We start from the raw sequence: 16,965 nt of genomic DNA on the forward strand, positions 1-16,965 counted from the left end.
TCTTAACCGCCGAATCCAGTACAGGGTCACAGGGGAGCTGGAGACTATCCCAGCAAGCAATGGGTGCAAAGCAGAGTACATCCCTGACACGCACAGACTCGCACCAGAAGCCAACTAACCCACCGGCATGTCTTTGGATTATCGGAGGAAACCCACAGGAACATGGGGAGAACATACAAACTCCACCCAGACAGCTCCCCAGGCCTGGAATTGAACCCTGGGCCCCAGCATTGTGCAATGCTGACCCTCTGCAGTGCCACATCACCCCACACTTTAGCAAGAGTAACAGTAGCAGTAGTAGCAGCAGCAGCCTATTATTAGTAATCGTAGTAGCAATTCTTGTAGTGGAAAAGCAGAAGTGAGACAGAAGATTTTATGAAACTATTTATTATTCTTTATAATGGTCCTCTGGGCTCCAGATATGGCAAAGCCCCAGTTTCCCCCCCACACACACACAGGCGTGTCAACTTGGTCACCACGGCAGATAAGAGCCACATCATTCGCAGCCCGTCCCCCTCGATCGCAGCTGATGGCTCAGAAACGCACGCAGAATCTGAGCCCGGGTTATAACCGCAGCTGGCGCGACGCCCGCACGACCACGCAGATAGGCGTTCTCGCCCACCCAACTTCACCTCCTCCGAGGAGAAGGCTACTAAAGGAGCGCCCCGCGGCCGAGAGAGAGCTTCTCGGTATTGAGCTCGACGCGGGACGAGGCAGCAGGTGCCTTCGCCCCTTCCGCGCGCCCGGGCTGTGAAGACTCCCCCCTCCTCCGCGCACACGCGCTGTGCCCCCCCCGCGCGACAGCCAGCTCCAGCCGGGTCCCCGCGCTCCTTCCCGCAGGAGGCTGCGAGGGCGCGCGCTCGCTCGCTCACCCGCACGCGCGCGCGCGCACAGACGGGGAGGCTGGAGCCGCTGTTCTTGCAAGACGAGGTGTCAGCGCGCAAGTAGAGAACTTGGTTTTCCCCTGATCGGCACTGGGACCCTCCGGCTTATTTGTTTGTTGTTTGTTTGTGTGTTTTTAATACGTTTGTGTGTCCTACCAACGTGCCCGACTGTGTGCGCTCTACGGGACCCGGAGATTTGGAGAAGATTATTTCCCTGGGGAAGTCAGAAAGGCTGCTAGCAGGTTGTGACAGACTCCGTGGGGAGTAAAGGTAAGGAACGAATAAGCCTGTTATACTCAGCCTTTTTACTGACTGATGTTCCCACCATGAGCAGCAGCTGGACCATTAACAGCCCTCCTAGTAGGCGCCCTGGAAACGAAATGTGTTTGTAATAGTAGTAGCAGTTAGTTGGAAGACATAACATTGACACAGTGAGAAATGAATCAATTACATGTGTACGTTCATAAATAAAAATATTCTGAAGCTAGAATAAGAATGAGAGGAATGAATGGGTTTTATGTCCTGATGTCTTCGGTGTGGACAGCTGTCTGTGGGGCTGCGGTTCGGAGAAAAGGCACTGTTAGGCTTTTGAAATTCCCCCCTCCAGAGCCCTCTGCGCACAGGTCACGGGGTCACCACACATCAGCGTGTGTGTCTGCCTGCTCCTCTCCTGCCACCGGCTCCCACTGTGGAGCAAAGACAGTCCTCTGGAGAAGCACAGATGTGTACAGTATTGGCGTGCATGCTAGAGCATGTTGTCATTTTTATTGCTGGATTAAATTTACCAATGTGGACGGACTTTAATGACACTTCACTGGTTATACACAGCAAGTTTTTTTTTTTGCACCAGCTGATCAGTTGTTCATTTTTCTTTGCCATTTATAGCCCTCACACTGTCCTTTTATGTAATATGCTAGGGTGGGCTTCCACACAGAAGCCTACCCTGTAAAACACAAGGCATTGATTGGTCGATTAGAGAACTTCTTAAAAAACCATACCCAACTTTTTCATTCCTCTTTCTTCACTGAGGGGGAGATGGCAAGATTATTGTGGTCCCTGCTGAAGCACTGCTGATTCCTTTCAGCAGGCACCAGTGTGTCTTGTATTTACTCTTGCATTTCATTTGAAGAGCTGGCGATCTGTGATCTTACTACACAGTATGTCAAAGCCCTTAATGTGTTATTTTCTGTACACTGTGAATGTTAATAAATGAAACTGGTTATTGCGAAAGACACAAGGGTTTTATTGAATTTCAGTTTGCACTCAAATTAAGCAAGTTCCTTTTCTGCTTTTTCACTCTGCTGTAACAACTTTATACTGGCAGTCGTTCTCACTGAAAAAAAAAAAACTTTGCAGTTCTTCGGCCGTTCAGTCTCTAGACAGCTGGGCTTTTTGTTTCTGTATTAAGGTCATTATGTATTTCAAGGATAATACGTCTCTAAACCTGTGGACAATGTGGGCTGTGTCTCCCAGTCTTTGGAAAGTTTGGAAAGGTGTGGGTATGAGTGTGGTTGTGCGTTCTGGAAACAGAGAGACATGCTTATTATTCACTCAGGCACAGTGCCTGAGACCATCATAAATTACTGGTAACTTATCAGGTCAGAAGAAATCCTCAGAAAGCAGAAATTCGCAGTAAAAGAACTTTGTAAAATCCGCTTTATCCAATCAAGTCGCAGGGGAACTGGAACAAGCAATGAGCACAAGGAAGGATATACTTTGGGAGGGATGCCAGCTCATCACCGGGCACACACAGCATGCCATTGAAAAAATCAGCTGTGTTTAAATATTCAGTTTAGCTAGGTAATCAGTACAAGGGTATAAAAAAGGGAGGACTCTGTGACCCTGAAGGGACAGAGATGCTCTTTCCCACTCCCTGCCCTGCCAAAATTCAAAATTCAAAAAGGTCTTGATCCATCCATTTTCTAATCTGTCCATCCTATTCAGGGTTTCAGGGAAGCTAGATCCTATCCCAACAAGCAATGGGCAGGGGCAGGGTGCCAGTCCATTGCAGGACACCCACCAACATTCACACACTGGCCAATTTTACCATTAGCCCATTAACCTCCCTATGTCTTTGAAGGGTGGAAGGAAATACACAATCTCCATGCAGACAGCACCCCAGGAGTTGAACCCGGGACCCCAGCACTGCAAGGCAGCGATGCTCGCCACACTTCACCTTGTCCCCTTGCTGCCTCCCCTGGGGAGTGATCACAGTAAATGGTTGTGAAACCGTCCAGGTCCCGTGTTCTTGTGTTGTCTTGTGTTGTGAAACAGTGTTGAATAACTTTCTGAAGCTCCCAGGATTCTTAAGTGTAGCACTTAGTGTAGAAACCAGGGGTGATGTTGCAGGAACACTACGGACCTCTTCGTTGGTTTTGGCTTTGTTCTGAAGCGCAGCTGAAAGACGCAGGGCCTTTGAAGAATGGGGCAGGCTCGTTGGCTGGTGGGCATCTGGACAGGGAGCAGAGTGAGAGTGTGTGTGTGTGTGCGTGCGTGCACGTGTGGAGCCCTGGTGCCTTTGTTGTCATGAGAGGTGGGAGCTCACTGGGTGAGATTGCAAGGTGTTGAAGGTCAGGCCAGGCGGGACGGCAAACCTTTTATGTCTCGTGGGATATGAGCTTCAGTGCAGAGTGTCCACAGCGCACTTTGGCTCAGATCCCTGTGACTGAAACTCCTGTGGGATTAGAAACAGTGGGAGAAGGTGGAGGTTCGAGGACTCTGCAGCTATGAGTGGTGAGTAACCTGGACTCAGGCTGCTGTCGTCGAAGTCAGGGAAAGTTACCACCATTCCCTTGAACTGCTGCATGTGGCTGTGTGTGGAACGAAAGGATCTTTGTCCTTTTTTTTACACAACATTCATTACATGAGTTTTGAAGCCAGCGAGGACGCCTGCCTCAGATCACTCTCTTCTTCTAGTTTGTTTTCCTCTTTCCTTTTCCTTCGGTAAAATGAGCAAGCAGATGGTAAATTCTAAATAGGTACAGTATATGTTATTTCCTTTTCTTGAGCTTGCATTCGGTCAAGCTCTGCTCTTGGATGAAGTGTGGATTTAGCATGAGGCTTGCATGCCTTTACAAGCTTCTCAGATCATGCACATAAGTGATTATACACACAGCTCTAGTTTTTCCAGTGTGAGCTTTCTGTTTAGGTCCCAGATGGCTAAATACGACAAGTATATTTGTGCTCTTTAAAGCAAGCTTTGTTTCTGTGAGCGGTAGTATATACCTGTGACAGGTAATTGTTCATTTTCCAACAGCAAAATCGGCCTGTGCGCTTTGCTCAGCAGGAGTCTTTTCAACAGGTGATTGATGTAGCTCAAGCCCCCATATGCAGTGTGATGCAAAACACCTCCCCTCTGAACACATTAAGGTCACATCTGCAAGGGGATACTGGAAAGCTGAAGTGCCCCTTCTCACATAGCCAGCAGTTATGAGGCTTCCAAGTGGTTTAATGGACCTGTTGTTATGGTACAGTGGCAAAGTGGTAAGAGGGCTGGCTTTCTCTCCCATTGGGATGTGAGTTCACTTCCTACATGGGCTTACTGCTGCTGTACCTTTGGGCAAGGTGTATTAGGGCAGATCTTTCCCAGCTTTGGATACCAGAATGTATATGGAAAAAAAAAGGCAGGATTGTCGTCGCTAAATGTAGTCCAAGTAGGGAGCAGTGTCAGCATGCGTAGGCTGCAAAGGAACAAGTAAAAGGTGTATTCCCTGCTCAAAAGAGAAGAAAGGAAACACAATGTTTCGCCTGTGGAGCCTTTTTTGGGTGTGAAGTACCCGAAGAAGTACCAGACCCGAAGAAGGCTCCACAGACGAAACGTTGTGTTTCCTTTCTTCTCTTTTGAGCAGGGAATAAACCACGTGTTTGTCTCTAAATGTAATTCACTTTGGATAAAGCAACATAATCATTAATGCCTAGATTGCCTGCTTTGCAGACCTATTTAAAAATACAGTCAGAAAACAAAGAAAAGGTTGTCTAGCGTATACTCCATAAGTTACATACCATTCCTCGCATGGATAGTAAAAAATAGCTGCAAACGGATTTACTTCTGTGAAAAGTTGCCAGTTGCTCCGTCACATGTTTAAATTTGCCGGTGTATTTTTGTCCTAAAGCTTGCTTGCATGCGGCTTCTATAAGGGCAGCACTAGGAAGAGGTGATGTAAGTATGAAAAGAAGACATTTGCAGGGAATTTAATTGGTGTTTGTTAGGAACTGGATAAAATAGCAGATCCATTTTTTCTCACTTGAGCAGTAAGTCTTCACACTCGCCCTGCAAACAGTTTTCTGTGGTTTAATTAGAGAGGTGTATTATCTGCACACAAGCTGCAGCACATTTAATCAGGAAGTGCCCCCCATTGGCTTATCAGACTGGTTTCTTAGAAAAAAGAGTGTTATCTTACAATAATTCAGCTTGGGTGACCCGGGATTTCATCATTTTTATTCTTTCTTTTTAAAGAGGAGGATTTGAGCAGGAAGGAAAGTACAGTGCACTTGCCACCCTAATAGGTTTTGTGCCTCACATGAAGCTCAAAATGTTTGAAACTGCTGTACACACGCAGGATTACCTTAAGCACTCTGTAAATCCAACCTTGGAAAACGTCTCTTTCAACTTTCTTTCTGGATTTTGGCGTTTATTAGGGGCTTTGTTCAAAGAAGAATCACATTCAGAGGAAGTAACTGTAGTGAAACACTTCTTTTTTTGAAGCCCTTTGAAATCGTGCAGCATTTGTTTAATGCAACTGTTCTTGACCAGCAGAGATTAATGCAGTTTGAGAAGGTTTGGTTTAGTCAAATTTACTTCAGGGTTGGCTGCTTTTGAATGTACTGTTTATTTGTTCAGCCAGGGGATTTAGTAAATTGCATTTTAATTTGTCAAACAATGATATGTAAATGTAGCAGAAATGTTTTGGTTGTTGAGGCTGATGAAGAACACTGTGAGAAGAGTTTCATAATTCTGCAGATTGTAGTATTCAGAATCTCCAGGCAGGCAGACAGAATGGCTGCCCTCTGGTATTCATTAGATCTGAACCTCCCCAAAGCAACCTGACCCAAAACTCTGTTATTATTTGTTTCTTTCTCTTATATGTCCTATGTGGCCCTGTAGTGCTCGGTCAGCATCCTGTGAAGTGTCCGTAAGTTTATTTCCCATTGTTCATCCATTCCTGAGGACTGGACCTGAAGGTTACCCCTCCAGATCCGCGGAGAATCCTCTCTGCGTGATTTGAAATGGCTCATGTTGGTTTGTTGCCTCTGCAGAAGCGCCACCAGCTCATAGTAATGCATTTTTAATACCCTCTGTGGACGCATGAAACAGAATTTCCAATGGCTGGCACAGCGCTGCCTCCTCTGAATAGGAACAAATCGCACCTCAGCCAATCTTTAATTGGACTCCCCACAAGTAGCAGAGAAAAGGCTGAGCTAATGTGTTGTGCGATTGGTGAGCTCACTGCCCTAGCTTTTAACCCCAAACAGGACCTGGCTGTATCAGTTAAACCACTGCTTATTAAATATATTTCATGTTACATTTCTTTAAGGGATATTCAGTCTTCTGTAGCAGGTATGTGTGGGTATGTATACATTTTAGAAATCAACTGTTGTGGTGTTATTGGATGCATATACATGAATCTGACATCTAAAGCAAGAGAAAACATTTGTATTATGTTGCCCTGAAAAAGGGCATTATTGCTGTTGTTTTTTCTTGGTCTGAAAGGGCTCTGACAAACAGAAATGGAACAGAGAAGGTGGCACCTTGGGGGTATTCAGTATACACTGTATTCCCAGTGCCATACACCCCTGACACATTCATTAAACACATTAAACTGCTAGAGATCTACTCCAGTTTCAATAAGTGTCCTTCCACATCTACTTTCGAGATTGGTAAACCCGAGAGTTAGACTCAACACTTCAGAAGCATGCTGAAAGATTGAAAATACAAGGTTTCAACTGAGACTAGCACCTGCAGCTCTTAGGAAAATGCATCCACACACATGAAAGCCTTTGCCCTTTGCAGGTGAACAGAAGGCTTGAATGCAAATTCTAGATCATTTTGCATCCCTGTACCGTTTAAACCAACATATACAAATGTAAAATGTTTGCAAAAGACTTTGAAGTGGGCGCCCTCTCCAGAACTGCTTTTCCTGAGTTTAATCAGTTTCCACTGTGCATTTCTCCATCTGCCTCATGACTACTTGACAGTATGGCCCTCCTTTTGTATTTTAAAGGACTCGGCACTACCACTCACCTCTGCTGCAGTCCCAGTGTGCATTTCAGTGCATGTGTGTTTTGTACAAGCAAAAATTGCACACTGGAGTGGATCTGAGGAGGATAAACTTTTCCTTTCGATACGAAAACCTATAACAGAGTGGCACAGCAGGTGTTTAATTAGAAGAATTCAAAAAATAAGTTGCTTCCATTCCACATACTTGCTGCTGATTTTAAATGGGTTCGTTTCTGTGCCCGATCCCTGCTTCCTGCCTCCCCCACCCCCTCCTCCTCCATCCCTCAACCTCCAGTTTCCCACGAGTCCTGCCTGCTGGACCAGGTGCTGGAGCTGATTATGAATGAGAGGCCTCCCAACACTAACAGCTTGTTCCTGAACGAAGACTCCGACAAGCACCCACACTCCCACCGCAGTTTCCAGAGGCTCCGCAAGGCCATGCAGAAGCGGGCGTCCCGAGCTCAGAAGAGCATGACCTCCATCACCAGAGAAAGCATCAAAAACTTTCTGTGGAGGAATGCCTTTGTGCTGCTCACAGTGGCAGCTGTCATGCTGGGTAAGCAAACATTCATAAAACGGGTAAACTATTAGTTCAGAATTAGTTAAATGGCCCAGTCCTTCCTTAGGGTTCCAGAGTACACAAGACAATATGTATTGTCTTTAAAAAAAGGCACTACAAATAGTTCTGTGGGATAACTGAAAGCCCAAATCCACGTACTTTGGTCATTGAATCAATTAACGTTTTTCAACAAATCCCTGCAGGCACCTTCGCATGTGACTTTTATTTGGAAAATACATACTGAAAAGAAATGAGAATCCATGCTTAGTTTCCTTAATATCGGACAGGACACAAGTGACGTAATCTAGGGAAATCTTTTATTGCTAAAGTGACTCATGGAAGTGACTACTTCCATGTGACTACAGGAAAATCTTCGTGATGGAATGCGCAACAGGAATCCTTTTGAATCATAGATTGACAAAAAATGTCCATCTTTTGTGAAATCAGTTTTGAGAGACTGGAGCAGAATGCAATATTTCACTTTTCCTCCTGTTGTTCTTTGTTCAGGAATCGTGCTGGGCTTCAGCCTGCGGTCTCGTCACATGTCGCTCAGGGAGATTAAATATTTCTCTTTTCCCGGAGAGCTTCTCATGAGGATGTTACAAATGCTGGTCCTGCCCCTGATTGTGTCCAGCCTTGTGACAGGTATGTGCAGGCTTCCCAGCATTTAAAGTGTGAATTTCATTGTTAGCCTCTTAAATACACACCTGTAGATCTGTCTCAAAGGACAAAATAAAATCCATGTTCGTTCTTAATTGCTCAATCAATTAATTAGGGGATTATTTTTTAACATTTAATATTTAGCAAAATAAAAAAAACACACAGATGGGTTCCTACTAGTTTCAGGAAATACAGCACAACACTTATTCCTTTTTTTTATACCTCTGATTGAAGTGCAATATCAAACTTTAATAAGTGTTTAAGTATTACTCCTGTATGGATTATTCCGCTGAATGGGTAAGAAGATCTACTAGATGTATGCAACAGTGGTACATTTTCATAGTCCTGGAAGGCCAAACAGTCTTAATTGAGTCAATTATTGGCTTAATAAACCAGAATTACCACCTTCCCTTCAATGCGATTTTTAAGATGCATTGATGAAGTGGGCTTCTAGGACTGCAGTGCAGAGTAGAGAGTACTGAGAAGCCATCTGGACTCCTGACCAGAGGGTTGGGGGTTCAGATCCTGGGTGGTGACCCTACTGTGCCCTTAAACAAAGCGTATTCCAGTACATGTTCAAGAGGTTACTGTATTCTCTGTGTGTTGCTTTCGATAAAATGGCCCTCCAATTAAATAATGTCGCTGTTTGTGAGGCACCTCAATGGGATGTTGTCAATCACTAATTAAGAACCGTTGGCACTCTAGGGATCTCGTCTCTGGACAACAAAGCCTCAGGGAAGATGGGAATGCGAGCCATAGTTTACTACACGGTCACCACGTTCATTGCCGTGTTCATTGGCATCGTCATGGTGATGATCATCAGACCAGGCAAAGGGAACCGGGACAGTCCATTGCCCACAGGCAACAACATTGAGCAGGTCCAGGCAGCCGACGCATTCCTTGACCTCATCAGGTTAGCAGCAGGGCTCTAAGCCGGTGTCAGTATGAGGAAATAGTCTCATGCTGGCCATGACAAGGTCTAGGGTTCAACCCCCTGTCTGCTTTCCATGGTGACATGCTGGCACCTCTCCTTGTTATATTCTTTAGTAATTGAATAGTTCTGGGCAGAATAACAATTTAATACAAAAGGACTTGAAATATCATCATTAGAATGTAGGATGAAATATCTCTTTCTGATAACAGTTGCCCCTTTTTATTATATTAAAATACTATAAAAATATTAAACTATTCCAGAGATGGATAAGTAATTCCCTGTTCTCTTTTGTGTGCTTTCAGAAACATGTTTCCTCCCAACCTCGTAGAAGCATGTTTTAAACAGGTGAGAAATCAGGCATATCAAGGTTTGGCAGGTAAAGCACAGTACACCTTTAGCACAGATATGTTATGGGTTTTAGAGCTTGTGTTTAAAACTGGAATTTAAGGGAACTTCCAATAAACTTATAAATGTTGAAAATGAGGAACCTGACCTTGCTTCCTTAAAGCAAAGATTGTGCACATTTTGCAGCACTGCACATAGTCCAAGACATCCATCCATTTTCAAAACACTTTATCCAGTCCATGGTAGAGCCAGAGCCTGTCCATTGCTGGGGAAAAACAAACTCAATCACACACACACACACACACACACACACACACACACACACACACAGACACACACACACACACACCAAGGCCAATTTTCCTTAGAAGCCAATGAATCCACCAGTTTGTCTTTGGATTGTGGGAGGAAAGGGAAGAAACGCAAACACAGGGAGAACATTCACATTCTACACAGATAGTCCCCCAGCAATTGAACCCAGGGCCCCAGCACTGCAGGACAGCAAAGATGGCCACTGCACCACTGTGTCGCCCCTTCCTTTAAGTAATTCCTTTAAGTAACAGTCAGATAACCTATTACTCCAGAGTGGTACCCATTTAAATTGTCAGATATTGTGGAGTTCTGCTTTTTTAATATCCACACCGGAGAACAGTGCTGTTACACAAAATCTGCTTTCATAACACTGAAATCAGAGATGGGAGGTCCAGCACAACAGTTGGTAGGCTAACTGCTGCGGTACTTTCTCATTTCTGTCGCATGTCTGTTTCACAGATATCTATAGGTAACGTCTTGCAAGAGCTGAGAGGGCTGGGAGAGAATCATTTGGTACCTACCAAATGTTTTGCTGCTGATATTCAATAGCAATTAGTTCAGGAATCCAGTGTGCAAATGTGATTTTTTTTTGCCAGATTTTATTTAATTTATATTGAGGCATTAAATGTGTACTGCATTGACAGTAAGTACTTCATGCAATTTCTTGCATTAATCAACACAAACTTTGAAAACCTTTCCCTGACATATGTCATACTGTCACGCAGTGTGCGATAGCTTGATCCGTCACTAAGATCTGTTCCTTTTTGTCTTCTCCAGTACAAAACCCTTTATACCAAGAGGGTATACAAGAAGAATATCACTACTGCCATGAACCTGACGGAGGTGGCGAATGTCACCGAGTCCCCTACGCTGGCCAACCTCACCGGCTTCCTCCAGGAGACCATCACTGTGGAGGAGACTGTTCCTGTTCCAGGCTCCTCCAACGGGGTCAACGCGCTGGGGCTGGTGGTCTTCTCCATGTGCTTCGGCCTGGTGATCGGGAACATGAAGCAGAAAGGGCAAGCTCTGCGCGAGTTCTTCGACTGCCTCAATGAAGCCATCATGCGCCTGGTGGCCATCATCATCTGGTAGGCCCTCGTGCGGGCTCCCCTGCCAGGAAGACATGACAAATCCTCCTTTCCTTCTTGCAAAACTGCGGTGGTGTAACTCTGAAGGGAGAATCTGCTCGCGACTCCACAGCCCCCTGGTGTTTCCTAGATCTGATTCCTTACCTTTTCTGCCTCCATCTTTGCCATACCTAGTAGGGAAGGGGGCTCAGGTGTCACCCATCCTAGCTGATGGAACAAGTTTAGCCATTTAACACAAGAGTGGCCTCTAGGCTCTAGTGGGTCAACCCAGGGGGTTAACACAGACCCTGTCAATTGTATAATCCATATCCAATGGATTGCTTCCACTTTCTGCAGTGTTTTCTTTAGTGAAGCTTCTCCTTTTGCTGTCCTCTCAGGTATGCTCCCATGGGGATCATGTTCCTCATCGCGGGGAAGATCTTGGAGATGAAGGACCTGGTGCAGGTTGGGGGGCAGCTGGGGATGTACACCATCTCTGTCATCGTGGGGCTGCTGATCCACGGCCTGCTTGTGCTTCCACTGCTTTACTTCGTCGTCACGCGCAAAAACCCTTATATCTTCATAGGCGGGCTGCTGCAGGCTCTCATCACTGCCCTGGGGACCTCCTCCAGGTATGGAGAACATTTATACAGGGCAGACATTGGGCATCTCCTCGGTTGCAGGAACACGTCACATCATAGGGAAGATTTTAACTTTTTCCTTTGGTTCCCCCTTTTCTCTTATTGCTAATCAGATTGCTAAATAATCTTCTAATAATAAGCAACTTCTGTGGCAGGCCAGCTAAAGACAGGGCTGTAATTACAGCGACTGTCCACTAGAGGCTGCTCTACAGCCTGTCAAATTTCCAAATGGCTGCACAGTGGGTGATGATCAGGTAACAGATTACCTCCGTTGTGAAAAAGTAAGGTCTTGAAGTGGAGGTGTCGGTCCCTTTCAGCTCTGCCACCCTGCCCATCACGTTCCGCTGCCTCGAGGAGAACAACAAAGTGGACAAGCGAGTGACCCGGTTCGTTCTTCCTGTGGGCGCCACCATCAACATGGATGGCACTGCTCTGTACGAGGCGGTGGCGGCCATCTTTATCGCCCAGGTCAATCACATGGATCTCAATTTCGGGCAGCTCATCACCATCAGGTGAGGACAACATCACCTGAGAACATACTACAACGCACAGTAGCTGTCTCTTTTATCCAAAGGATTTTCCACAAAGAGCTCCCGGTTTAAAGCAGGACCTTGGTGTGTTTAATAGTTTATCAAGACTGACCTGATAAAATAACTCTTATTATTGTCAACTTTTCTGCTTACAAATCTAGGCCCCTCTGCTTAGCCAGTCCAGTGAAAACATTTATGGAAGCAATTTTCTCTACGCGCACATCATAAGGTTGAACATTACTTTGTGTGTGAAATTAGATATATAGCATGTTTTTACATTACTTTCTATTTTTGTTTGTTTGTTTGTTTGTTGTTTTCCTACACAGTATCAGTGCAACAGCAGCCAGCATCGGCGCAGCAGGGATCCCTCAAGCTGGTTTGGTAACCATGGTGATCGTATTGACATCCGTGGGGCTGCCCACTGAGGACATTACGCTGATCATTGCTGTTGACTGGTTTCTGTACGTTTCCTGAATGCCATCCTGACTTAAGTGTGAGGCTGTTGGTTTGAGGAGATTTGGCCCTCCTTATAGCCAAGAGAAAAAGACAGCTTTATTAATTGCAGCAGATATTTTTCCCCATCACATCATACCATACAAGTGGATGAGAAAGTGGGCGGCAGGCTGGTGCAGTGGCTAGCATTGCTGTCTCGCAGGGCAGGGGTCCTGGGTTCAATTCCAGATCTCGGCTGTTATCCGCGTGGACGTCGTCTATTCACCCCATGCTCTCCACATGAGTTTCCTCCAGTTGCTCTGGTTTCCTCACGCTGTCCAGAAACACACTTGTAGCGTATTTGGCATCTGAGAGAACTGGCCCTGGAGTGAGTGTGTGTTTGTGTCAGTGCGCCTGCCCTGCGATGGACTGGCGTCCTGTCCAGGTTGTGTCCTGCCTCGCAGCAGCTGCTTGCCAGTATAGGCTCCAGCTCCCCTGCAACCCTGAATCGGATTTAGTGGTTAGAAAATGGATGGATCCAATTTTTGTTTATTTTGATATTATGAGGAACTAATAGTGTATACTGAACAAGTTGAGAGCATTTTGTAGGGTACAGATATGTTTTACATAACACAGAGTGGGAATGAATAGCTCTGTCCTTTTGTGGTCACGGGTTACTCTGTTTTGTCATTCTTGCACTGGTTGCCAAACTGAGCTGAATATTTAAGACAGAAACAGCTGGATGTTTAAGGGTTGTACGTGCTGCTAATTGAAAAGTGAGTCTCGCCCTTGACGCATGGTACAGGCAGTGACTCTCGGCTTTGCTTGCGCAGGGATCGGCTCAGGACCACCACCAACGTGCTGGGGGACTCCCTGGGCACCGGCATCATCGAGCACCTGTCCCGACAGGAGCTGCAGACCCACGATGCCGAGATCGGCAACTCCGTCATCGAGGAGAATGAGAAGCCCTATCAGCTCATCTGCCAGGAGAACGACACGCAGAAGCACCGCAACAGCGAGACCATCATGTGAGGGGCGGCCCTCCTCGCTCTCCACCACCACCGCAAATCTCGAAAGAGGAGGCGCGGGCAGTTCAGAGAAACGGGATGTCAAAACACCTTAAAAAAGAAACGGTACATCCTCTCCTGTCTGCATTCTCAAGCCCACTTTTAAAACAAAACCTCTACTTTGAAAACCATGGTCTTGTTGTCTCAGTTCCAAATTTACAGCAAAAATTAATTCTCTTCCTTCTTATTTCTCTAATCACACCAGGTAGAATTCAGTACAAGTGAATATCCCTGTTATCTCTGAGTGTCACAGCCCAGGTACATAGTATGAAAGATTGAGGTAGTTGGAAACTATCTTTTATCAGTACTAACAGACTAAAATTTCAGGATGTCATTATTAGAGTTTCTTGTACAGTTTTTAACTTTGTAAACAAAATTCTGTCAGAATGTTCCTGATAATTGTTGATAAATTAAGATAAATTACTGTACCAGGGATTTCCAATCTCTCACCTGAGACTTATGCCCTTATTGTAGATCTACCTCTCATATTTTAAATATTAGGTGATTTTTTTTAATACACCATACATAACATTACAGATTTTTTAATTTTGGAAGCAATGAAAACATCTAGATAAACTTTAATCCCAAAGTTATGTTGCTAAGAATTAAACCCTAATTTTTATTATCATCGTTAGCATTCATTCCACTATTTGAAAGTACTTAATTTTAAGAGACTGACATAACTTACAGTATGTGTGATTACTTTCATTTACAGCAGAAAAAGAGTAATGGTGACAAGCAATAGTGCCACCTAGGGAAAGACAGAAGTAATTACATCCCAGAAACCAGAATACTTGGTATAGACGTCAATGGCAGCTGAACATTACTACACCTCCGCATACCATTTACACTCAAGCAACGCACCACAATCACTACTTGTCATGACAGATTATTTGGGAATAGTGTTATCTATTCAGTCTTGCGTTACTTTCTCACAAAGATGATAAAAATATTAACCATCTTTCAGTCAGCTTGTAGATATCAAAAAGCATTTGGTGTAAAATGGGGATTGTAGCTTCATTATAGCCAATTGTAACTGTTTATAACAATTAAGAAGGCAAAGACTGTTTCCTGAACCTGAAATAACTTGCCAGTGTTATCACTGTAAGCCAGATGAATTGATTAGTTCAATTACAAATCAATTTTTAATTTAGCATATTTTTTTTCCTATGTAGAGCCTGGTTCTGTTTCTGGAACACAAATAGGTGATCTCATTTGATGGAAACAGGTGTAATGCACAAATTATATTTTCAAACAAGTATTACATCACATACTACCAGACACTTGACGTGAATGGTCTTATCTATGATTGACATTAAGAAGCTTAATGTTGCCCCTTGTGCATTGCCTTAGTAGTTCTGAGCTTTGAGTGCGTGTTGTGATAAGTCACGTCCTAGCCTTATTGAGCACAACTATACAAGATTTCTGTGACTGCGGTTTTGCTACAAGGAGTTGACCTTATATGTCAGAGTTCAAAACACAGTTCATGTTATTTTTCCTATGTTCTTTAATGGTTGAAGGTACACAGGTAACAGTTCTGATTGAACCTGTGATTTTGATTTAAATCGCATGGATTGACAGTCCATGTTCTCTTGTTCAATAAGGTATTTGTTTCTGAATTATTTTTCAGTTTTGTTAGAATGTGGTTGATATCTTAATATTTTCCAGACAACTGCGTGGGGGGTTTGTGTTTATAGATGGTACTTATTTATATATGAATGTTTGAACACTAATTGTATAATGTGTATAGAGAAGAAAAATGTAACTCATAGACAATATTGTCTCACTTTTATTACTACCTGCACGTTTTAATACTATAGGCAAGTTTCAATGAGCATCTATCTGTGATGCCCAGGTGGTAAAAAATTTAATTTATCTCCTTATCTCTACCAATTGACTAGAGATACCTCTAATCTGACTTTGGCATCGTTCCCTGTAGTTGTGGCATCACTGATAACCAGCTCTTGTTGTACTGTTTAAATATCTGTTTGACTAAAACCAGTGGAGACATTTCATAAGGTGATGCTCAAAGTATTGCCCCTAACATTATACTGAAGTTAAAAGAGTACAGTGTATGGAATCTAAGAAGATGTATTCTTTGCAGGTGTGATTCGGTTGTATAGTTGCAAGTGCTCATGCAGGATTTTCTTTCTGATATTTTCTGCTTTTTTGTTAGTTATCTTCTTGCGAAATTCTGCATTCCACTCAAAACCAACACACAATGGATCTTGGATCTTACATGAGTTGATATCTGAAAGAGGGATTATTAGACCCCCATTTTAAAAATGCAAAGGATTATCTAGAAGCTGGATCAATAGATTGACGTAGATATGATAGTTATTTGTGAGTTTATTTCAAATTGTAGACATTAGTAAAGTAGATATTGAAAGGAAGAGCTCTGCTTTCACTTTGTGTAGGTTGGCATAATGATAGTCTTGGGTCTTTGAATGAATTGGAATTGAGTTTTATGCTGTTCTGGAGATTGGGGGGTGATCAGTGTTTTGGTTTCTTTTCAGTGCCAATATTTTTGATGTTAGTATGAAAGATGTTTAAAAATAAATAAAAGGACTGGAAGTCGTGTCAATCACCATATGTAATAGTGTTGTTTTCTTTATAATTATAATAATAATAATAATTGCTTACACATATATAAGTGCTTTTCTGGACACTCCACTCAAAGCGCTTTACAGGTAATGGGGACTCCCCTCCACCACCACCAGTGTGCAGCCCCACCTGGATGGTGCGACGGCAGCCATAGTGCACCAGTACTCTCCCCACACACCAGCTCTCAGTAGAGAGGAGAACAAAGTGATGAAGCCAGTTCAGAGAGGGGGATTATTAGGAGGTCATGACTGGTAAAGGGCCAATGGGAGTGTGTAGATGTTTGCTAAGTGAAGAAATTTGAGGATCGCACAATGGCAGTGGTGGCGGTGGTGCAGCGCTGGAGCCCTGGGTTCAATTTTGGACCCGGGCTGCTGTATGCGTGGAGTCTGCATGTTTTCTCCATGTCCGCATGGGTTTTCTCTGGGCGCTCCGGTTTCCTCCCACGGTCCAAAGACACTCTGGTAGGGTAATTGTCTTCCTGAGAAAATTGGCCCTGGTGTGTGTGTGTGCATGTTTGTGTCTGTATGTGCTCTGCATCTGTGTCCTATCCAGGGTGCATCCCGCCTTGCGTCCAAGTGTATTTCAGTTAAGTACATATACTGCAGGTGTGAAGACAATATTTCTTCCAAAAGATTGTTCTAGTGTAGGTCTGGGAGGTGTTGTACTCACAAACGTGTTCTTAAGCCTTACTCTGTGTCTGGGGGGGAATTCTA

The 16,965-nt window shown here is 44.2% G+C and overlaps 1 protein-coding gene across 2 annotated transcripts; it reads left to right on the forward strand.

Moving 5' to 3' along the window:
* The first annotated feature begins 520 nt into the window (after positions 1-520).
* Positions 521-16,235, forward strand: slc1a6 (solute carrier family 1 member 6). Of its 2 annotated transcripts, none has more exons than XM_015365775.2 (10): positions 521-1,154; positions 7,397-7,657; positions 8,168-8,305; positions 9,026-9,233; positions 9,557-9,599; positions 10,689-10,999; positions 11,377-11,610; positions 11,937-12,131; positions 12,476-12,610; positions 13,415-16,235. In XM_015365775.2, exons 2-10 carry the CDS (start codon positions 7,441-7,443, stop codon positions 13,611-13,613), a joined length of 1,680 nt encoding a protein of 559 aa, XP_015221261.1. In that variant the 5' UTR covers positions 521-1,154; positions 7,397-7,440; the 3' UTR covers positions 13,614-16,235. The 2 variants fall into 2 exon arrangements, with proteins under 2 accessions (XP_015221261.1, XP_006640041.2); XM_006639978.3 differs by lacking the exon at positions 521-1,154 and adding an exon at positions 2,957-3,617.
* Positions 16,236-16,965: the final 730 nt, after the last annotated feature.

The sequence above is a fragment of the Lepisosteus oculatus genome, chromosome 29 (assembly GCF_040954835.1).
Source record: "Lepisosteus oculatus isolate fLepOcu1 chromosome 29, fLepOcu1.hap2, whole genome shotgun sequence".
Classification (NCBI taxonomy): domain Eukaryota; kingdom Metazoa; phylum Chordata; class Actinopteri; order Semionotiformes; family Lepisosteidae; genus Lepisosteus; species Lepisosteus oculatus.

Coding starts and splice junctions, on each gene's coding strand:
- slc1a6 (XM_006639978.3), top strand. Junction 7,658..8,167: donor AGTGGCAGCTGTCATGCTGG/GTAAGCAAACAT, acceptor TTCTTTGTTCAG/GAATCGTGCTGGGCTTCAGC. Junction 11,000..11,376: donor CTGGTGGCCATCATCATCTG/GTAGGCCCTCGT, acceptor CTGTCCTCTCAG/GTATGCTCCCATGGGGATCA.